Here is a 23655-nt window from a genome sequence, read left to right as displayed (position 1 = left end):
TTCCACCACAGGTATTCTTATATGAACTTTCTGCTGTGTGTGTTTCCCTTTTCGGATATGGACATTACTATCACATGATTTTGTATAGGAGCAGCGCTAAGTTTAATAATTTTCATCATTGAAGTATTGAACCATAATGATAATCTCTCTCAGGTCTATATCCTCAGCCAGGAAGTTTTCCAAGATCAGGGCTTTCAGGACCCTTTGGTAGGGATGAGCTGAACACCCCCAGTTCGGTTCGCACCAGACCAGGCAAAAAATTTGGCAGAACATGAACACCGTTAAAGTCTATGCGATACCAACATGAAAAATCAAAAGTGCTAATTTTAAAGGCTTATATGCAAGTTATTGTCACAAAAAGTGTTTGGGGACCTGGGTCCTGCCCCAGGGGACATGTATCAATGCAATTTTTTTTAAAACGACCATTTTTTTGGGAGCAGTTTTTTTTTTAATGCTTAAAGTGAAACAAAAAAAGTAAAATATTCCTTTAAATATCGTGCGTGGGGGGTGTCTATAGTATGCCTGCAAAGTGGCGCATTTTCCCCGTGTTTAGAACAGTACCCCAGCAAAATGACATTTCTAAAGGAAAAATTGTCATTTAAAACTGATCGCGGCTGTAATAAATTGTCGGGTCACGGCAATATAGATAAAACTCATTGCAAAAAAGAACATGGGTTCCCCCCAGTTCATTACCAGGCCCTTTGGGTCTGGTATGAATATTAAGGAGAACCCCGAACCAAAATGTAAAAAAGAAATGCGTGGGGGTCCCCCTAAAATCCATACCAGGCCCTTCAGGTCTGATATGGAAATTAAGGGGAACCCTGCACCAAATTTTAATAAAAAAGGCGTAGGGGTCCCCTCCAAATCCATACCAGACCCTTCAGGTCTGGTGTGGATTTTAAGAAGAACCTGTGCCAAAATTTAAAAAATAATGGCATAGGGGTCCCCCCAAAATCTATACCAGACCCTTATCCAAGCACGCAACCTGGCAGGCCGCAGGAAAAGAGGGGGGGACGAAAGAGCGCCCCCCTCCTGAACAGTACCTGGCCACATGCCCTCAACATGGGGAGGGTGCTTTGGAGTAGCTCCCCAAAGCACCTGGTCCCCAGGTCGCATACCCCCACAACCACTCTTACCCGGTGGTTGTGGGGGTATGCGAGCAGGTGGCTTATCGGAATCTGGAAGCCCCCTTTACCAAGGGGACCCCCAGATCCTGGCCTCCCCCCATATATACTGCATTCTTGTTCTAGGTTTAGTTATACTTTAACTGCCTCTATTCTTTAGTAAATCGACCACAATGATACACAATTGGTAAAGGAATAAAGTGCAAAGTGTTCATTTAATGTAGCCTTATTCATTCAGCTACAGTAATTTCAGTCATCTGTGCAAAATACATAAAAATATTTTCTACCTTTTATATCAATAAAGTGCACTAAAGAATATGCATGTTAGGATTCTAGCTTAACAAATAAAAGAGATGTAGTGCTACCCCTGTAAGAACTGCTGGTATTAACTGGTTCTTCCCCAACAAGTACTGGTATTTATCATTAGAAACCAGCAGTGTATGAAACGTGCTTGCCATAGTCAGAGCCTGCACATCTGCGTATTACCTTTCATGATATCCGTGCATTCTTCATGCAGTTTTGTTCCTACATGAAATGCACATGTAAAATAACAGATCTCACCTTAACCCAGTTTTTTTTTCCTGCCCCACATTGCCCATTCTCTTTTAGATACCCATCACTTAGCTAGTGTACATTTAGATGATGGTGTTTAAAGTCCTAAGCAAAACCATATTTGTTAGTGAATTTTGCCATATGTTTTCCGTGACTGGTACGTGTTTATCTGCATACATTCGCATGTACATTGTAAATACTGTGAGTATTTAAGTATGTTGTTCAGTCTACTCCACCTGCACATTGTTGCAATGGCATACACACATATGGTTATGAAGCACTATCCCCGTAGGGCTTGCTGGATGTTGACTTCATAGGCCTCTCTCTGGTTACCTGCAGCTGGTTGCTAAGGGTTTCTTCTTGTCCCACCCTTACTCCCGCTTGCTCGAAACTCAATGACCAGTACAGGGTATTTGTGTTTTTGTATTTTATTTTCAAACTTGGATGGGAAAAGGGTTTAGTGGGATACTCCAACTTAAAATATTCACAGTGGATAAGAACAACTTGCACTTGGCATCACCGCATTATTTGTGGAAGCAGTCCCACTGCTTTAACCATACTGCCACATGTATGGAGGGATTAAGTCTTCTTGCTCTCACTAGCAGCCGACTTGATGCACTACATAATCTTCAGGATACTTTCTAGTATGCCCTTTACTGACACCCGACCACTGACTCTTCTAGCTAAAGGGGTTGGCCCTCACTTGGCAGGCCTCATAGACACAGATCTGTACTCACAGTAGGCAGAATCAGATCCTTCCTGGTGTCTCCCTTCCAGTCACCTCTGCAGGACCTCTGGGTTCAGCTTTACTCTGACTTTCCTGGGCCCTTGGGTTGACCACTCAAGGCCATACGACCGCCTCCATGGAGGAGAGGACAGCCGCCCCCTCTCTCCTGGACTCTGCTCTCTGACTCAACTAACTCTAAGCACTTGTGTCCTGGGCTTTTATACAGTATCTCAGCATGAAATGCAGCACTTTTCCTCTGCTAATTGCCAGGACTGTAACAAAGTCTGTGCACTCATTTGTCAGGTCCCCTCCCACTGTCCAATATGCCTCCCTATTGGACCAGTGGGGGACAGTCAAACAAGCTGAGCTGCACCTAAGCACAATGAGCAGACCTAACCAATAGATTCTGCTCCCTGGTAGGCAGAGGGCACTCTAAGTTTTACCTGGCCATCTTCCTGGTAAGCAGAAAGACCAAAAAAAACGATACTCTCTTCTAGCACCTACCTCGGAGGATGCTTTAGTTAGTACAGTAGTTCTCAACCGCCAGGCTGTTGCCTCCCTCCTCCTGCACGTACAGATATTTGCAGACCCCCTAACCTCCTATAGCCCCCTAAGAGCCTTCAGTCCCCACAGTGCTTGGCTACCTTCATAGTGCCTCCAGCCCTTCATAATGCCCCCAACAATGCCCCAAAGTGCCCCCCCAACCCCTGCAATGCCCTCCAGCAGGCCCGGACTGGCCATAGGGCAGACCGGGCATTTGCCCGGTGGGCTGGGACCTCCAGCTCCATAGCCTGTTGATGATCAGGCCGCACAGCGGGAGGTAAGCGGCGCCCGCGGCCTGGACAGGGTTAACACAGGCCACGGCCGCCGCTCACCCACCGCTATGCGGCCGTGCCTGTGTCATCTCTGGGCTCCGGCGCAACTACAATAGCAGCTGCTTGGCTGAGCGGCTGAGCTGTGTGTCTCTCTCACACACAGCTCAGCCAACGCTGACAGTTTCACTGCTCCTCCTCTTCCCGCCCCTCTACTCTATCTGCTCCGCCCATACCCCCTGTGTCTGCCCCGCCCACACCCCCTGCGTCTGCCCCGCCCACACTCCCTGCGTCTGCCCCGCCCACACTCCCTGCGTCTGCCCTGCCCACACATCCCTGGTGGTGAATTAAGGAAGATTTAAAAGCTGCAGGCAGCCCGCTCCGGAGCCTCATCCTGGGGTGAGTAAGCTCACCCTCTCTCCTGCCTTCCATTGTGTATATAAAACTAATTTAAGGGGTGTTCTGTGGACTCTGATACAAGAGGGGGACTTTGGTGAGCAGAGACCCCCTTAATCCAGTGTTCCCCTTTACATTAGAGTCCACAGAGCTCCCCCTTACAGTAAGTGGGGGCTCAGTGCGGACTCTGATGTAAGGGGGCTCAGTGCGGAATCTGATGTAAGACACCTCTGTGCAGACTCTGATGTAAGGGGGCTGAGTGCGGAGTCTGATGTAAGACACCTCTGTGCGGACTCTGATGTAAGGGGGCTGAGTGCGGAATCTGATGTAAGACACCTCTGTGCGGACTCTGATGTAAAGGGGCTCAGTGCGGAATCTGATGTAAGGGGGCTCAGTGCGGAATCTGATGTAAGAGGGCTCAGTGCGGACTCTGATGTAAGGGGGCTCAGTGCGGAATCTGATGTAAGGGGGCTCAGTGCGGAATCTGATGTAAGGGGGCTCAGTGCGGAATCTGATGTAAGGGGGCTCAGTGCGGAATCTGATGTAAGACACCTCTGTGCGGACTCTGATGTAAGGGGGCTCAGTGCGGAATCTGATGTAAGACACCTCTGTGCGGACTCTGATGTAAGGGGGCTGAGTGCGGACTCTGATGTAAGAGGGCTTAGTGCGGACTCTGATGTAAGGGGGCTCAGTGCGGAATCTGATGTAAGGGGGCTCAGTGCGGAATCTGATGTAAGACACCTCTGTGCGGACTCTGATGTAAGGGGGCTCAGTGCGGAATCTGATGTAAGACACCTCTGTGCGGACTCTGATGTAAGGGGGCTCAGTGCGGAATCTGATGTAAGACACCTCTGTGCGGACTCTGATGTAAGGGGGCTGAGTGCGGACTCTGATGTAAGAGGGCTTAGTGCGGACTCTGATGTAAGGGGGCTCAGTGTGGAATCTGATGTAAGGGGGCTCAGTGCGGAATCTGATGTAAGACACCTCTGTGCGGACTCTGATGTAAGGGGGCTCAGTGCGGAATCTGATGTAAGACACCTCTGTGTGGACTCTGATGTAAGGGGGCTCAGTGCGGAATCTGATGTAAGGGGGCTCAGTGCGGAATCTGATGTAAGACACCTCTGTGCGGACTCTGTAAGGGGGCTCAGTGCGGACTCTGATGTAAAGGGGCTCAGTGCGGACTCTGATGTAAGGGGGCTCAGTGCGGACTCTGATGTAAGGGGGCTCAGTGCGGACTCTGATGTAAAGGGGCTCAGTGCGGACTCTGATGTAAGGGGGCTCAGTGCGGAATCTGATGTAAGGGGGCTCAGTGCGGACTCTGATGTAAGGGGGCTCAGTGCGGACTCTGATGTAAAGGGGCTCAGTGCGGACTCTGATGTAAGGGGGCTCAGTGCGGAATCTGATGTAAGGGGGCTCAGTGCGGACTCTGATGTAAGGGGGCTCAGTGCGGAATCTGATGTAAGACACCTCTGTGCGGACTCTGATGTAAGGGGGCTGAGTGCGGAATCTGATGTAAGAGGGCTTAGTGCGGACTCTGATGTAAAGGGGCTCAGTGCGGAATCTGATGTAAGACACCTCTGTGCGGACTCTGATGTAAGGGGGCTCAGTGCGGAATCTGATGTAAGACACCTCTGTGCGGACTCTGATGTAAAGGGGCTCAGTGCGGAATCTGATGTAAGACACCTCTGTGCGGACTCTGATGTAAGGGGGCTGAGTGCGGACTCTGATGTAAGAGGGCTTAGTGCGGACTCTGATGTAAGAGGGCTTAGTGCGGACTCTGATGTAAAGGGGCTCAGTGCGGAATCTGATGTAAGGGGGCTCAGTGCGGAATCTGATGTAAGACACCTCTGTGCGGACTCTGATGTAAAGGGGCTCAGTGCGGACTCTGATGTAAGGGGGCTCAGTGCGGAATCTGATGTAAGGGGGCTCAGTGCGGACTCTGATGTAAGGGGGCTCAGTGCAGAATCTGATGTAAAGGGGCTCAGTGCGGAATCTGATGTAAGACACCTCTGTGCGGACTCTGATGTAAGGGGGCTGAGTGCGGACTCTGATGTAAGAGGGCTTAGTGCGGACTCTGATGTAAAGGGGCTCAGTGCGGAATCTGATGTAAGACACCTCTGTGCGGACTCTGATGTAAGGGGGCTCAGTGCGGACTCTGATGTAAGGGGGCTCAGTGCGGAATCTGATGTAAGACACCTCTGTGCGGACTCTGTAAGGGGGCTCAGTGCGGACTCTGATGTAAAGGGGCTCAGTGCGGACTCTGATGTAAGGGGGCTCAGTGCGGACTCTGATGTAAGGGGGCTCAGTGCGGACTCTGATGTAAGGGGGCTCAGTGCGGACTCTGATGTAAAGGGGCTCAGTACGGACTCTGATGTAAGGGGGCTCAGTGCGGAATCTGATGTAAGGGGGCTCAGTGCGGACTCTGATGTAAGGGGGCTCAGTGCGGACTCTGATGTAAGGGGGCTCAGTGCGGACTCTGATGTAAGGGGGCTCAGTGTGGAATCTGATGTAAGGGGGCTCAGTGCGGAATCTGATGTAAGACACCTCTGTGCGGACTCTGATGTAAGGGGGCTCAGTGCGGACTCTGATGTAAAGGGGCTCAGTGCGGACTCTGATGTAAGGGGGGGTCTGTGCAGACTCTGATGTAAGGGACCTCTGTGCAGACTCTGATGTAAGGGGGGTCTGTGTGGACTCTGATGTAAGGGGGGTCTGTGCGGACTCTGATGTAAGGGGGCTCAGTGCGGACTCTGATGTAAGAGGGCTCAGTGCGGACTCTGATGTAAAGGGGCTCAGTGCGGACTCTGATGTAAGGGGGGGTCTGTGCAGACTCTGATGTAAGGGGGGTCTGTGCGGACTCTGATGTAAGGGACCTCTGTGCAGACTCTGATGTAAGGGGGGTCTGTGTGGACTCTGATGTAAGGGACCTCTGTGCGGACTCTGATGTAAGGGGGGTCTGTGTGGACTCTGATGTAAGGGACCTCTGTGTGGACTCTGATGTAAGGGGGGTAATCATTACAGTGCAGTCCCCTTTATATTTATATCAGTGTTCCTGCACATTACAGCGTGGAGGACCGATACACCCCCCCCGGTACATGGAAAAATTGGCTGCTCAGTCTAAAATGCCCGGGCCTATTTTTTGTCCCAGTCCGGGCCTGCCCTCCAGTCTCCCATATTTCCTCTGCAGAACCCCCAGCTTCCTAGAGAGCACTGTAGCCCCCTCTAGAGACTCCATCCACCACAGTTGCCTGCTGCTCTTTTTTCTATAGACCTCATCCCCTACAGGGCCACCAAGTCTACTGCAGACTCTTCTAACCCGCTCTAGAACCTTCATCTCCCAACCGTGACACCCAGCCCCATCCAGAGCCTTCCAGAATTTTGAATACATACAGTATTTTGTATTTCCATGCCTTTTATTGTGTGAGTATAAACTTTTTTTTTTTTTTTTAACTGTTTGGGCATGGAAAGTTTTATGGCTTTATGGGGCTCTGGTCTAAATAAGGTTGAGAACGATTGGTTTGTAAATCAGGACCACTATGTGGGGATTATTTAGATAGCTTTCAAGCTAGCACATTTTTTAATTGTGGAAGGAAACTGGAAAAGCCAGAGCAACCCACACAGGGAAAACTTGCAAATGCAAGTAGGATATTAAACTTGATATTGGTAATGTTTTGATTTACATCAAATGGAGAAAAATCTACACATAAATATTTATTATGTTTTTGAATTACTGCAGGTACCTTCAGCTTGTTGAACATAGATGCTCTGGAGGATACTTTAGAAATTAGTAAACCAGATTTTATTATAAATCCTGACAAATACTTCGGAGAAAAGACAGAAGATAAATGTCCTAAAGTTGTGGAAGCCCCTACATTCTCAGAAAGTAAGTATTAATAAAATTTCTATAGTAATACTGGAGTGTTTTTGGTACAGGAACTTAATTTAAAAATTTTCAAGCTGGACTTGAAACATGTCTGCCTTTATTTATCTCCATTACATGGTAGATTGGTGGGACTAGCAGTGGACAAAGATAGCATTGTTTTTCCCTACTTTTAGGCTCACAGGAAGTGGCAAATATTGAGATTATGGTATAATAAAGATATGTTTTTTGTTCTTTCCTTTAAAGTGGTTGTAAACCCTAAAAAAACAAAAACAAAAAAAAAACCCTGCAAGACAAAGGCATAATGAGCTAGTATGCATATCATACTAGCTCATTATGAATTACATACTTGAGATCGAAGCCATCCTCTTTCACCGCTCCAGTGGCCAACATCGCTCCCAGAGTTACCTCCGGGTATCGCAGACCCCGGCACTGTGATTGGCCGGAGCCGCGATGACTTCACTCCTGCACATGTGTGCAGGAGCCGCCGGTAACGGCACAGTCTAACTGCAGCAACGGCACATATTGCTTCAGTTTTCTTCAGTGCACATGTGCCGATGACCCCGGCACATACAAACACAGGGGATATCTCCTAAACCGTGAAGGTTTAGGAGATATCCAGTGTAGCTACAGGTAAGCCTAATTATAGACTTACCTCTAGCAAAAAAGTGGTTGTAAAGGGTTTACAACCACTTTAAGCTCACGGGAAAAGACAAAAACAAAACATTTCTGGCAAGATCAACAGGACCTTTCTGTATTTGCCAAAAATGTTCTTGGTCTGAAAATTAAAAAGGAATGCAGCCACTACCTAGATAATTGGCAATGCTAGTCTGTATATACAGTATATGTATATATTTATACTGTATATACAATGAAAATCTATAATATTATGACTGCTCACCATAAAATAACCACCCACCTAATACTGAGTAGGTCCCCCTTTTACAGCCAAAACAGCTATAACCGATCGAGGCATGGATTCCACAAGACTTCTGAAGGTATGCTGTGGTATCTGGTACCCAGCCAACAGTAGAAAATCCTTTACCCTGTAAGTTGAAAGGTGGGGCCTCCATGGATTGGTCTTGTTTTTCCAGCACATCCGATTGGATTGAGATCTGGAAAATTTGGAGGTCAAGTCAACACCTTGGGGAAACCATCTTCCAGTGCTCCATGGCCCAGTTCTGATGCTCATGTGTCCGCTGTAAGCACCTTTGGGGTGGACACAGGTCAGCATGGGCACCCTTGTCAGTCTGCGGCCCCATACAAAACAAACTATGATGCACTGTGTATTCTGACACCTCTCTGTTGGAACCAGCATTAACTTTCTCAGCAATCAGAGCTATAGTAGTTCTACTATTTGATTGGACTGAACAGGCCAGCCTTCACTTTCCACGTGAATCAGTGAGGCTTGGCCACTCATGACCCTGTCACTGGTTTTCCAGTTTTACTTCCTTGGACTACTATTGGTATGTCCTAACCACTGCAGGCTGGGAACATCCCACAAGAGTTGCAATTATGGAGTTGCTTTGACATTACAATTTGCTCTTTGTCAGAGTAGCTCAAATACTTAAGCTTGCCCATTTTGTCTGCTTTTTAGCACAGCAACTAAATCACTTGCTGACCGCCGAAAGTATAGTTACGCCATTCCTTTGAGGTTAAATACCATTGTTATGGCAACAGCTAACTGCCATAACCCTGGTATCATTTTTCACTGTGGGCTATTTTCTACAAGATAAAAGTGGTCCTAGTGGCAGATTCAGCACATAATAACTTTTACAGGCAGCAGGAGAGGTGCCCCCCCCCACCGCTTCCTGGTCATCTCCGAGCTTACCAGAACCATTGGTAAGCCTGGAGCTAATCTGATCCCTCTGATGCCTGGGCAGGAAGTCGAGTGAGGGTAAGATAGCCCCCACTCGGCTCTATGCCTTTGGAGAACTGGAGCAACGTCTGGCGTCACTTCCGTCTCTCAGGCTTAAATTTTTTTTTTTTTTTTGCTTTTAAGGGTAAATGAGAAATATGAGGTCAAAAAGAGGACCTGTCATGTTTATTTCTATTACAAGGGATGTTTACATTCCTTGTAATAAAAAACAGTGGGTGGCTATTGTATTATGGGAGAGCTAGCTGCTCCGTCTCTAATAGAATAGATTAATTGGAAAGATATCTCCCATGGGACTTTGTTGCAGCAATAGAAATCACAAAATTAGAACATATAAATAAAAATAAGAAATCTTTATTTAACAATGTTAAAAAATAGCTGGTCTATACAGTTCACTTCCTAATCTGTGAAATGTTCCTGCTAAAACATGCAAGGAGCAGGAATACGTTTCAACTTATGCAAAGTCTTCATCAGGGGATAAAAAAGTGGAAACAATCGTACATACATATAGAAACAAAGAAAAAAGGAAAAAAATACTAAACAAAATTTATTTTACTACATCAAATTAGATAATATTTTATCTCGTACAGTATTTATCAAAAAATATTTTACACTTACAGAATATGGATGTAACCAAATGTCCAGACCAGCAAGAATGGCTAAGTAGTGTGTGTCGCTCAGATATCAGCCTGAAACAGGCTCCAGGTCCCACAGAGGATCAACGGTCATCACAAAGGGACAATAGAGGCATATCACTCTAAATAGCCGAATCAAAAAATAGGGGCATTTCATTACTAAACAGTCATTACTAAACAGGCCAAATCTGCCCACAAGTACCCAGTGGGTAGGCATAAAGAGGGGGGTGCTCATCCCTAAGGACAGACACAACCCCCCATGTCTGTGCTGGGGGGCCTGGAAAACCCCAGGAGCCAACACTGAACAGCAACAACAGCACATAACCCATCCTGGAGTCGCAGCATTGCTGCCAAAATTAAATTGAATATTGCAAAATTACCTTGGAAAATGTGTGCATTAAATTAAGATTCTTCAAACTGAGAAAATAAGTAAATATTGAAAGTAACAATAATAACTACCTGAGCATCAAAAAAAAAAAAGAATTAGGTATATATTCAGTCCTTTTACCGCTGCAACAAAGGTTTAAAGGTGATCGTGTAATTTAGCCCTCGAGGGGAGGTGGCCTTAAATTTGTATATCCATCTCTGTTCCGTCTGTAACAGTATTTTATCCCAAGCCCCTTTTCCTTGCGGTATATGAATACTATCCAACGCTATGACTTTAATTTTTGTAAATTTGCCCTGGACCTTCGTAACGTGCCATTCCAAGTGGTAAATCTGGGTTGCATGTTTGCATGCAGCGAATTTGTCTATATAGATTTTGCCAAAGTTCTTGTTTGGTTTTACCAACATAGAACGATCCGTAATCACAAGTAATAATATACACTACCCCTTGTGTGCGGCAGTTGGCAAAGTGTTTAAATTTAAAGGTTCGCCACTGGGAAGAATTGGTTGACTTTTACCTAGCATATATGTGCAGTAGGAGCATCCACCAAAGAGGAATGTGCCACCTTGTCGACATGGATTGCTTTTCCCGTCACAAAATTCACTACTCACGAATTTGTCCTTCAATGAGGCAGCTCGTCTAAAGGTAATGGCTGGCCTTATATTAATAGTCTGATTACGTTGTCTTCAGCCAGGATAGGCCAGTGTCTATTAAGAATTCCTTTAACATTCCTTGTAATAGGAATAAAAGCGATCCAAATAAATAAAGAGACAGTGTAAAAATAAAAAATAAAAAGCAAAATAAAATAAGAAAAAAAAAAGTAAAGTGCCCCTTTTCTGTATGCTCGCACGCAGAAATAAACGCATACATAAGTCGCGCCCACATATGTAAACAGTGTTCAAACCACACATGTGATGTATTGCCACGATTGTTGGAGTGAGAGTAATAATTCTACCACTAGACCTCCTCTGTACCTCTAAACAGGTAACCTGTAAAAAACTTTAAAGCGTCGCCTATGCAGGTTTTTCAGTACTGTAGTTTGTCGCCATTCCACGAGCGTGCGCAATTTTAAAGCATGACATGTTAGGTATCTATTTACTCTTTGTAAATAGATACTCTCTATTTGAAAGACCGATGCAGAAATACAATGTGACATAAAATATTGCAAAGATTGCCATTTTATTCTCTAGGGTCTCTGCTAAAAAAAAAATTATAATGTTTGGGGGTTCTAAGTAATTTTCTAGCAAAAAATACTAATTTAAACTTGTAAAGAAAAAGTTCCAGAAAAGGCCTGGTAAGCATTAAGGGACAACATATTCACTTTGCTGCCTAATATATCCCACCCTCTTCTATGTGTCTCAGTCAATCAGGAGGGAGAGTCCCGAGTGCCCAATTCACTCGTGGACATCGCTGGATAGAAATGGGGCTCAGGTAAGTATTAGGAGGGCTGAGGGGGGCTGCTGCACACAGAAGGCTTTTTTATCCTAATGCATAGAATGCATTAAGATAAAAAAAAAAACTTTCTGACTTTATAATCACTTTAAAGTGGTATTAAAGTGATTGAAAAGTCTATTTTTTTTCTTCTTTAACAATAACAAACACATCATACTTACTTGCTCTGTGAAATGGATTTGCACAGAGCAGCCCAGATCCTTTTCTTCTCGGGTCCCTCTTCAGGCACTCCTAGCCCCTCCCTCCTATCAAGTGCCCTCACAGCAAGCAGCTTGCTATGGGGGCACCCGAGCCAAGCCACAGCTGTGTGTGTCCATTCAAACAGAGCCGTGGTTCGGCCCAGGCCCTCTCTCTCCTGATTGGCTAACTGTCTTTGACAGCAGTGGAGCCAATAACTGTCTCTCAGCCAATTAGGAGATAGAGTCCCAGACAGCCGAGGCAGTCGTGCATATTGCTGGATAGAGGTGGACCTCGGGTAAGTATTAGGGAGGCTGAGGGCGGCTGCTTCACACAGAAGGTTTTTTCATCTAAATGCATAGAATGCATTAGGATAAAAAAACCTGACTACAACCACTTTAAACCCAAAAGCAAACATTTAATATATTGCAGCTCACCAATTCTTAGATGTGATGGCTGTATTTGTTTCTTTTTTAGGCCTTCTTTCCTTTATTTTCACCTGGTGATTCTGCCATTAAGTCTGTTGTTTTTCAATAGAACAAGCTGTCTTGCAAATGTAGCAGTTGATGAGTGGAACAAACCATTTACCATTGACAGGGTTGCTTAGAACGATCAGCTTGTATTTAATCATGTAAAATCTTTATCCCAAAAGGAACAAAACTGTTGCTGTAACTGAGGCACCATTCACACCTAGGCGTTTTTGGGCGTTTTTCTGCTCTAAGCCTCAGCTCTAAAAATGCCCAAGACAAATCCCATTAATTTCAATGGCCCCATGTTCATATCTGAGCATTCTGTCACCTAAAGCAAAACTCCCGTTGTTCAAAAAAAGTACAGGAGTTCTTTTTTGGCAGATTACAGGCGTTTTAATGCTTTTACATTGGTGACCTTTTAAACTTCAAAACGTCGGTACAAAAACGCTGCAAAAACACTGCAAAAACGTCAGAAAAAACAGCCGAAAAACACCTGTAAAATTACAAAGTCTAGATGTGAACGGAGCCTTATACACACGATCCGAAAATCAGACGACAGATCGTCCGACTTTTTTCGCTTACTAGTCGTAGTAGAAATTGAATAGGTTACTAAAGTCACTGAAATTCTTGTACGACAGAAAAAAAAAAAATCAGAAGTGATGTCATGTGTTGTGGTGTATTTGTATTGTATTTTCAAATGACACTGACTAAACGAAAATCGTATGAGGAAAATGTTCACGCTTGTCCGATCGGATAATATCGGATGAACTGTCATGATCGGCTATCGAAAGCTCTGTACTAATGATCAGATTATTGTACGTTTGCATTGAAAGTGGTATTTTTCGTACAATTTTAGGATTGCAAGATAAGCAGCACAAGGAGTAATTTAGTTGTGCTGCAGTCCAAAAAGCATGCTGATAGGGGGAGAGAGTAGAGTGACAAAGTCTGCTACTTTTCCCTTCATTTTCCAGCTACAGCCTGGGGTCGTGAGAAGAACTGTAAGATTTAGGGCCCATATACACAGAAATTTACAGGAGTTGCGCATTTAGGGCATACATTCCTATATGCATATGGCCTTAAACATGAGTACCACTTGCAGCATTTTTCAGCCTATCATTGATTTTGACAAGCTGCTAACAATAGGCTGTATGCTTCACCTATGTCCTCTTGTGGTCTAAAACATTATATGAGCCAAACCACCCATATGCATTAGGGGTGTTGAATATAATCGTAGCATCAATGCCTCGCAATTTAGCTATCCATGATTCTTCATCGATGCTATGATCGGCCTAATCGATTGGCGGATGACGTCATCCGGACTTGCCCTATCTCTCCTGGGAGAGCGTTCCCAGCATACTCTACTTACACGTGTTAAACTAACTGTGTCTTATTGAATACTGTCTTACAGTACATTAGGTTCCCCACTGTTCATGCTTTTTAAAAAATATGTAGCTATATACTGCATTTCAGAGTGCCCCTCAGAGCTTATGTGACTGACCGGCCCGCCGATCTTCTCCCGTGGGCCGGGCATTCACATGAGCGCTGAGGGGCACTCGAAAATGCTGTATATAGCTACATATTTTTTAAAAAGCATGAATAGTGGGGCACTTAATGTACTGTAAGACAGGATTCAGTAAGACAAAGTTAGTGTACCACGTGTAAGAGTACATATGAGTTTGTACTCTACTTACAACTTGTTCTGGCTCCGTCCTGGGAGTTCTGTTCGGCTTTTCCGTTCGCACCTCTGTGTTAACTCCTAGTGTGCTGGAATGTGCAAACAGGGAACCCGAGCTGAACTCCCAGCACAGAGCCACTACGGTGAACTTCACAGGGATGGTTGGCAGCTGCAGATTCCATCACTCCTGTCCTTCCGACAGCAGTGTGTTTTTCTCTTTCTGAATGCATTGCCTGTACCCTGTAGTGCACCAGATTTTTTTGAGCGAGATTCTCTTTTTATTTAATAATATATGTTTATACGGAAAGCATTATGACATCCCCCACCCTGTACTCCAGGAGAAGACCATCACACCCCAACCCTGCCATGTACACAGCACGGGGGAATCCTCTACCTCTGATATTCTTCACCTGCAGGACTCCATGATGACCATCTTAACATCCTCCTCTTGATTCTTCCATCCTTCAGTCTCTCCCCCCCCCCTCACCACCACCATTTTTATCTCTGAACTCTTCCATCCTTCTGTTCCTATCCATGGATTCCTCCATCTCCATCCCCAGACTCTTCCATCCTTCAGTTCCTATCTCCAGACTCCTCCAGCCTTTCATTCTCTATCCAGGGATTCCTCCACTCCCATGCTTTTCCATCCTCCAGTTCCTACCTCCAGACTCCTCAAGCCTTCCATTCTCTATCCATTGATTCCTCCATCCTCAGACTCTTCCATCCTTCTTTTCTTATTTCTCTTATTCGTGGATTCTTCCATCTTTCATTTCCTACCCCTCCCTCGTATCCTGGACTCTTCCATGTCCTGCTACATGCAGAGTGTCCTTTTTTTTTTTTTTTTAAAGCAGATAAAATTAAAATAATGGAGTTCTTTTAAATGCTTGAATTTTTTTGATAGAAACCATCGGCAGCAATGGTGATGCATCGCGGAATCGAATTGAATCATTGACCAGATAATGCTAATCGAATCTTGAGACCAGTGAAGATGCGCACCTCTAATATGCATAAGCCTTAATAGAAGCACCAATTTCCCCTCCTGGCTGTGCTTTCTGGGAGGTGTATAGGTCACACGTGGCTGGACAGAATTACAAATCTTTGCTAGATAAGACAGATCACATTTGGGTATATTAAAGTGGAACTGTTTCCATAATAACTTCATAAAAAATATGTTCTTTAGCAAGAAACAGGCATTCCATATGAATAATTATGCTACCAAAACGAATGTGTGCTGTAAATTGTCTGCAGCATTATTCCTGTTTCTTCTTGCCAGAGGCTGTCATTCCTGAAGCCCAGAGTTCCTGAGCAGCAGTAAATCTTTAGGCTGTTAGCAGATCATCCTCTAGTGGCTCTGATATTTGGCACAGTACTGAAAAATAGAGAGCAACTGAGCATGTGCAGAGTAGGGTAAGACAGTGTATTACTGGATTTAACAGTATAGGCACTTATTTTCAACCTCTTCCCGAGGGCCGTATGCATATATGTAAAGCCATTACTGTGCTCTCCGATCATGTGACTGCTGTGACTGCCAATCACATCGAGGAAGAAAAAAATCATAAAAACCAGACTGAGCTCAACCTCAATATGCAAAAGTGTGATATATCCCTAATTGGATATATATGTAAGAGACCCAGCAAAATAGCTTGACGCATGTAACAATTAAAGAAAAAAAACACCTATAACATAGAACATACAAAAACCCACTATCTAACTAATCAAATCATAATTGACCTATTATTACAAAACCCAACCATGGCAGCTGCAATGAAATTGTGTGAGTAACCCCCCCCCCAAAAAAAAAAGGAACAAAATTGTGCAATTCAAAATGTTCATAGGTATGTATACCACAGTAGGGAGCACAGTCTATGTGAACAAGGTCACACAATTAAAGCCTCTCCTCCATATTGATGTTCAAGATTAGATAATTATATGTAACTGAATGTTATTCTGAGTTCCTGGAAAGATCCTTTGATAGGATGTGTTCCGGGGACCAACATGTGGCTGGATGTCATTCAAAGGTCACTAAGGAATTCTCCAATGAAATATAGAGTAGGAACAACCCACATATAAACGGTGTTGATGGGCCATACATGTGGCTGAATAGCATTTAAAGCAGTCCTTCAGTCATTTTTCAACTTTCCATCTATTAAATCTTCTGCCCTTGTTGTTTTAACTTTGGATGGTAAAACATTTTTTTTCTGCCAGTAAATACCTTATACAGCCCACTTCCTGTTTCTTGTCTGGTCATAAACCTAGGCTTATGACATCATGCACAGCACTCTCTCTCACTCTCATGAGAATTTGCCAGGAAGGGGGGGGGTAAATCATAAGAGGACCAATGAGAGCTGCAGGGCTGCAGAGCTGGAGGTGTGCCTCTGTGAGTCTTTGTAAATCCAGGAAATGAACAGGCAGCAGCTTCAGTTGCCCATAATTAAAATGGCTGTGGCCAGACTTAGTGGAGGGAGATTTCGGCAGTATATTTGGCAAGTACAGAATCACTATATATATATATATATATATATATATATATATATATATATATATATATATATATATAAAGTGGTTGGAGGGAAGCTTGAGAATGGCAAAGATGTTTTTATTACAAATTATGTAAGCATACAGCAGTTCCTCTTTAAAGTTCGTGAGGGTGTGCATTAATGAAATGTGTTGTAGGACCAACCCCCATATTAGCAGCATGAGTGAATTATGGCACCTATATCAAGCTTTAAGCATAATTGTAAAACTCCCAGGGAGAGGTGACAATATCATCACGTATAGCCTTCATATAACTTGTGGCATGGCACCCTATACCCTCTCTTTGTTAACTAGATCCACTTAGGAAAGTTCATTCAACTGTGTAGTATGTAACTCATAATTACCCAGTGTGGGAGCCATCAGTTTTGATCAGGAAAAGTTTCCAAGCCCTATAACACCCAAATAGATAGAGTAGTACTTAGCCATCTATGTGGGTCTTGGAAAGTCCAAGCTGTTCTTATAGAGAGTGATGGTCTATAAGTCCATATACAGAGGAGCCATGGTCCCTTAAATGGATGGATGAGATAGGGGAGGAGGGATCCCAAAAGCTGCCATCATGGGAGCAAGGCTGGAAGCCAATCACATTGGTCACATCATCGGAAAGCCCACCTCCGCCTCCTGGCATTTAGAACCTCCTAAAGGGCCGGACAGCGGGCAGGGGTTAATGTCTTACATTATTTCTGCCAAAGGGGCCAGCCTCAAGTGATATAGGAGGATTTAATTTTCTGACTAAAGTTCCACTTTAATGCCCCGTACACATGATTGGACTTTCCGACAACAAAACCCTGGATTTTTGTTCGAAGGATGTTGGCTCCAACTTGTCTTGCATACACACGGTCACACAAATGGTGGCCAACAATTACGAACGTAGTGATGTACAAGACGATATCTCTGTTACGAATGCTAGTTATATGTCCGGCTCGTGCTTGATTCCAAGCATGCGTGGACTTTTGTCTGATGGACTTGTGTACACACGATCGGAAAGTCCGACAACAAACATTTGTTGGCGGAAAATTTGAGAACCTGCTAGCCAACATTTGTTGGCGGGAAGTCTGACAACAAATGTTCGATGGAGCATACACACAGTCGGACTTTCCGACAACAAGCTCACATCCAACATTTGTTGTTGGAAAATCCGATCGTGTGTACGGGGCATAAGTGTAATTTAGCTGCTTGCTTGGAGTTCGGCTTTAATACTTTTATGTGTTCTAGATCTACAATTTTCTTTTCAGCTGCTATTGACATTGTCTGCCATCAGCCTCCTCCTGCCTCTATGGAAGAAAGAAGGTTAGTGCTGTTATAATTAGGAGAAGCAGACAGAAATGATTTACCAATTCAAAACTAGTTGTAACACTCACATCACTCACCAAGGGATTTAAATGAAGGACTGTGGTTGTATACGGCATTGATAAAAAGGTGACATGTACACAAATATTTTTAGGGTTTATAAGGCAATGATGAAAAGGCTGCAGTGCCTATTATTCTTAACTGCACAACCTATGCTGCCCATGCACAATGCAGCAATGTGACATATCCAAGTCCTAACTGTGACAGCTGAGCTGAGAAGTTAGTGATCGAACAACAACAAGTGCAACAAAGTGATAAAGATTGGTAGTGTCAGCCAGAGAAACTTTCAGTCTGTTGAAAAATTGGTCAAGTCATTTTTAATGCAGACACTACAAGACAGCAAAAACTAAGTGACAGATTGCTTTTAAAAGTTAATGACAGCGCACCGGCTCTAACAGCTTAGTCTATTGAACAGCACATGATAATGAAGCCTACATGTTTCACTCCCCTCCTCCCCGAACACAAGGTACTCTTGCTTGTTATTGAATTCAGTTTGATATATTTCTACACTGGTAACTGGTTGCAGAAGTAGATTAATTAATATAGTACTTTTCTCCCTGGAGGATCAAAGCGTTTTACCTGCTGTTAGGGCAGATGGTGAGGCAGCCACCTTGGGCACGCTCTGTAGACTATGCTTCTATAGGGAAATTATACACAGGAGCCAATTAACCTACCAGCATGTCTTTGGAGTGTGGGAGGAAACCCCCGCAACCTTATGGAGAACATGCAGACTCCATGCAGATGGAGTCCTGACCAGGACTTAAAGTGGTTGTAAAGGCACAAGGTTTTCTACCTTCATGCATTCTATGTATGAAGGTAAAAAACATTCTGTGTGCAGCAGACTCCCTCAGCCCCCTTAATACTGACCTGAGCCCCATCTTGATCCAGCAATGTCCACGAGAGCCTTGCTCTCCAGGAACTTGCACTCCTGATTGGTTTTTGGCAGCAACGGGAGCCATTGCTGTCAATCACAGCCAGTGAGCCAATCAGGACACAGAGGGGGCAGTACCGAGTCTTGGCTCCGTATGTGAGCCTGCTTGGGTGCCCCCAGAGCAAGTTGCTTGCTCTGGGGGGCACCCGACAGAAGGGAAGAGCCAGGAGCGCCAGCGTGGGACCCGAGGAGAGGAGGGTTCAGGCTGCTATGTGCAAAACCATTACACAGAGTAGGTAAGTATAACATGTTTGTTACTTTTTTTTTTTTTTTTTTTTTTTTTTAAAACAAGGTTTTAAAGTCGCTTTAAACTGAGGAAGAAGTGCTAACTCCTAAGCCACTGTACTGCCCTATGCAATAAAAGTAATACCTTCTGTGAACCCTCTAAATATTCCTCTGAAATACCACAGACAGCAATATCTGGTGGTTTCTTTACTTAACTGCTTCCCGGCTGCCATATTTATATGTACGTCTTTGTTGGGAAACAGTAGTACCAGTATCATTATAGCAGCTGCAGCCATGATCCAGGTATCATTTTTTAGAGCTGGCGATGGACTTTCTTGTAAAAGTGATCTGAGCAGCATGACCATTTCTACAGGGTGTAGCAGGGGGCCCCCATGTCCGCCTGCCGCCATTCCCCAGAACTCGGGTGCAATCAGAAAGCTCATACCACTGCTTTTTTTTGTCTGACTGAGTTCAGAGGAGAAGGAAGTAGATCTGTACCCAACCCACCCCTCCTTTGTGACAAAAAAAAACAAAACAAAAACAACAAGGATTTTGGCTTGGAAAGCAACTGATCAAAACTATCTCAGTTTGATCAGGTGCTTTTGAGAGCAGAGGAGAGATCTGAGGTCTAATAGAGCCCAGATCTCTCTGTAAAGAGTACATGTCACTGCCCATGCTATCACAAGGGATGTTCATTCCTTTTGATAGCAATAAAGTTGAACTTAAAAAAATGTAAAGGGACAGTGAAAATGTTTTAAGTATTATAAATAAATACATTCCAGGCAAATTTTAAAGTGCCCCCCTCCCCCCGTGCTCACACACTAATGCAAACACACATGTAGATTCTGCACGCATACCATATGTACACGGTGAGATTTAGTCGCAAATGTCAGAGTGAGAGCAATAATTCTAGTGCTAGACTTCCTGTGTAACTCATTTTTGTTTGGAAGTAGTTTAAAATACTTTTCTCTAAGGGATAAGATTCCTTCCTACCCCCTTCTCCAGTGGTCTGTGCTGGCAGAGCTGAGTACCAGCCTAACCCATTAGCACCTGTGTCCTCATACAGTATTATAGAGAGGAAGAGGATGTGTTTCCGACCAGGTCTGTATGAATTACTAAGAGTTCTGGTTCCTACTAGGTGCCTGTTAGAGAACCAGTTCATTTTGGACACTGCATGACTGCTGTAGCAAGAATATGGAGGTAATACTATCAAATTGGAGGTTTTTAGTTGTTTTCCTATCGTATTGCATATACAGTATATTTTTGTGAACTCAATTGGGCTAGAAACATTACCCAAGTTCCATTAACTTGTGAACAGTATAGTTTACAAAACTTTTAGAATTCAATTTATTGATAGACATCACTATATCTTAGATGTCAAAATCTATAGCCTTACATGGACCAGTGTTATATGCATCAGCAACTCTCTACTACCCCCAACATTGTTTATGGTTAGACTCTTTAGCTTTTGTATAGTGTGTCTCTGTGGTTGTCTATTAATTGACCATGTTCTAACATTGTCTGATATTTGTCTAGAGGAATAGTACACATGAAAAACGTTCTAGCAAAAATACATTTAAAGTGAAATTCAATTGAAAATGTTACTCATGGTGACTTATACTTATCCATTAGTTGGTTGGTTCCTGGCTGCTGGTGTTCACACTTTCCTTGGGAAATGTATTCTGGTCTTTCCCTGCTTATTGCGGGAACCTCTTTTCTTTCTTTTCTTTTTTTCTTCTCTATAATACACTTCTATTTTTCTTAGAGCCTGACAATAGCCTACTTCTAGCTTTTGGTAAACCACTAGGCTAAGTCTAGTTCTAATAGATTGTCAGTGATAACACCAGTAAGAAAATTGTAGTTTAGCTGGTTTCACTCTGCTAACTTCTACACGGCAGGTTTTGTTCGCCTTTTTACCAGAACCTGCTGCTGCCTAATATGTACACCGTTTCTTGTGATTGTTGTTTTTCTTATTTTTTCTTTCAACTAATCTTTATGACACCTTGAGGGTTAACTATGTAATGCAATGTACCTCTTTATAGGGATTGCCTTGTCATCTGTCTTTTATAAATTTGAACAAGAAAATATTACCCTGATAAGAAATTTCCCTCACTCCAACCCATTAAATCCCAAAGAACATTGTCCAACTAATCCACAGTGTTGCTCCACTCACACAAATGTAGTCTGTGATTTATTTTCTTGGGAGAAGAAAAGAGGTGATCCCTTATGCTACACATCCATGTAGTTCTACGATGGTGATGAGTGACAACATCAGCCTGGACTCCAACCAGGCCATGCCCCAATGCATTTTGCTCCTCCCCCCAGAGCTTAATCATGGGGATGGAAATCTCATGTGTGTGGGGAGTATTTAAACATCATCGGCAATCACTCAATTGTGTAAAGGGCTGGCAAGTGTGTGCAAACACTGGTTCTTGATGTTTGACTGAGAGTGAATAAAGTGAATGTGAAATATAAATAAAAAAAAAAAAAAAAACAAAACATATATATATATATATATATATATATATATATATATATATACACTGGTATATATATATATATATATATATATATATATATATATATATATATATATGATGAAAATGAGGATGAACTGTTAAGAGTGAAAAATAAAAATAAAAAACAATAAATAAAAAAATGAAATTAAAAAGGTAACTTTTTACGGCTGCCAGCACAGGGAAAACTTTTTCATACCAAAAAGAGTTTAGTGACCTGCTAGCCCTAGTTTCACTCCAATTTAAACTAATTGAGGGGAATAAAAATGTAGTGAACGCAAGAGACCCCACCTTTTTTTTTTAATACTAAAAGCGGACCTTCAGTCATTTTTTAAACTTTCCATCTATTAAATCTTCTGCCCTTGTTTTAACTTGGGGTACTAAAACATTTTGTTCTGCCAGTAAATACCTTATACAGCCCGCTTCCTCTTTCTTGTCTGGTAAAAAGCTTATGACATAATGCACAGCTCTCTCTCTCTCACTCTCGTGAGAGTTTGCCAGGAAGAGAGGGTTGGTGAGTCATAAGAGGGCCAATGAGAGCTGCAGGGCTGCAAAGCTGGAGGTGTGCCTCTGTGTAAATCCAGGAAGTAAACAGGCTTCAGATGGAGGGAGATTTCTGAAGCATATTTGGCAAGTACAGAATCACAGTATATGTAAAATAATATGCAAAGTGGTTGGAGGGAAGTGTCAGAATGGCAAAGATGTTTTTATTACAAATTATGTGAGCAGACTGCAGTTCCTCTTTAATGTTGCAATAAAACTTTTAACAAACCCAGCCTATATATACACAATTCAAAACAGGATTCAGAAGAAAGAATTATTGTGGTAAAACTTGCAGTCTCGGTGATCATTAAAAGAACAAAGAGTTCTCTGATTTTTAGATCTAATTGGCAAAAAAAAAACCTTTGTGTAGATGGATTATTGGAAAATCCACCTTGTATGTTTTTGTAAAAGTCATGTAAATGAGGATTCACATCTTTCTTAAAGGATAATCCTGCATATAAGTGTTTATATTACAATACATTCTGAAATATGTATCAGGATCAGTTGACTGAAAGTACACAGTAACTGTAGGTAGTCACTGAAAGGCTTTTCTCATTTGTAAATTGCTCCTGCCCTTGGTCTTATAAGAATGTCACATTGCCTAAGATAACAACGAGAGGGGAAAACAATGTAAAACTGGGTCACTTTAGCAATCGTCAGTGTTAATAAAGACTTTTTGGATACTTGCCAGCCACATGAATAATGTAAATGTGATTCTATCACCATTCTAGCACTGAAAGCTGTGTTTGACGAGGGGAGCCTCTTCCCAAGAGAAATTTTGGAACGTGAACTAAAAGCAAAACAACTAAGTGACAGAATGTTTCCAGAGCCCAGGATAAAGAGAAACAAGAAACCAGCAAGACAGAAAGAGAAATAACAGTCTGACAGGTGCTGAAACACACAGACAAACTGATTTGTGGGCAATTTACTAAAAACTGTAAATAAAATATTTCCATCAAACCAATTAGCTGTGTGTAACTGTAGTGTTTTTTGCTCCATTTTGGTCTGCTAAATATACCATTGAAAGTGTTTTTGTTACAGTATATGTGTTTGATAAATGCAAAAAATACCTGCTGATCCTGCCAGAAATCATGTGCTCTCTGCCTGTGCACAAGGAGGAGTTATGGAGATGAGGAAGGGGAGGAAGATGAGGAGTGGGCTGGTGTAATCCATCAGAAATGAAAGAGGTAGGGCTGACAAGTTGACAACACATGCTTGAAAATGCAGAGCTGTGTTGTCATATCAAAAATGGAGGGTAGAAGCATATGTTTATAATATATAATACATATTCTTGGCCCATCAACACATGCATAAATTATTATTTTGCCAGGTCCAAGCTGGATCAATGTACAGTGGGGAAAATAATTATTTGATCCCCTGCAGGTTTTATAAGTTTGCCC

At 43.2% G+C, this 23655-nt stretch overlaps 1 protein-coding gene across 4 annotated transcripts in view; it reads left to right on the top strand.

Moving 5' to 3' along the window:
• WDR49 (WD repeat domain 49) overlaps positions 1–23219 on the top strand; it is a 204440-nt gene extending 181221 nt beyond the window's left edge. For 2 of the 4 annotated variants that reach the window (XM_073626146.1, XM_073626143.1), the window contains 2 exons: positions 7345–7491; positions 22987–23219. In XM_073626146.1, coding sequence (XP_073482247.1) covers positions 7345–7491; positions 22987–23132 — 293 coding nt within the window. In that variant the 3' untranslated portion in view covers positions 23133–23219. Of the gene's footprint in view, positions 1–7344; positions 7492–17925; positions 17981–20334; positions 20397–22986 lie in introns of all 4 variants that reach the window. The other 2 variants (XM_073626144.1, XM_073626145.1) reach the window with 2 other exon arrangements.
• Positions 23220–23655: the final 436 nt, after the last annotated feature.

The sequence above is a fragment of the Aquarana catesbeiana genome, linkage group LG04 (assembly GCF_042186555.1).
Source record: "Aquarana catesbeiana isolate 2022-GZ linkage group LG04, ASM4218655v1, whole genome shotgun sequence".
In the NCBI taxonomy this organism is placed as follows: domain Eukaryota; kingdom Metazoa; phylum Chordata; class Amphibia; order Anura; family Ranidae; genus Aquarana; species Aquarana catesbeiana.
Note: the sequence above shows the minus strand (reverse complement) of the source record. Positions and strands in the feature narration are given on the sequence as shown.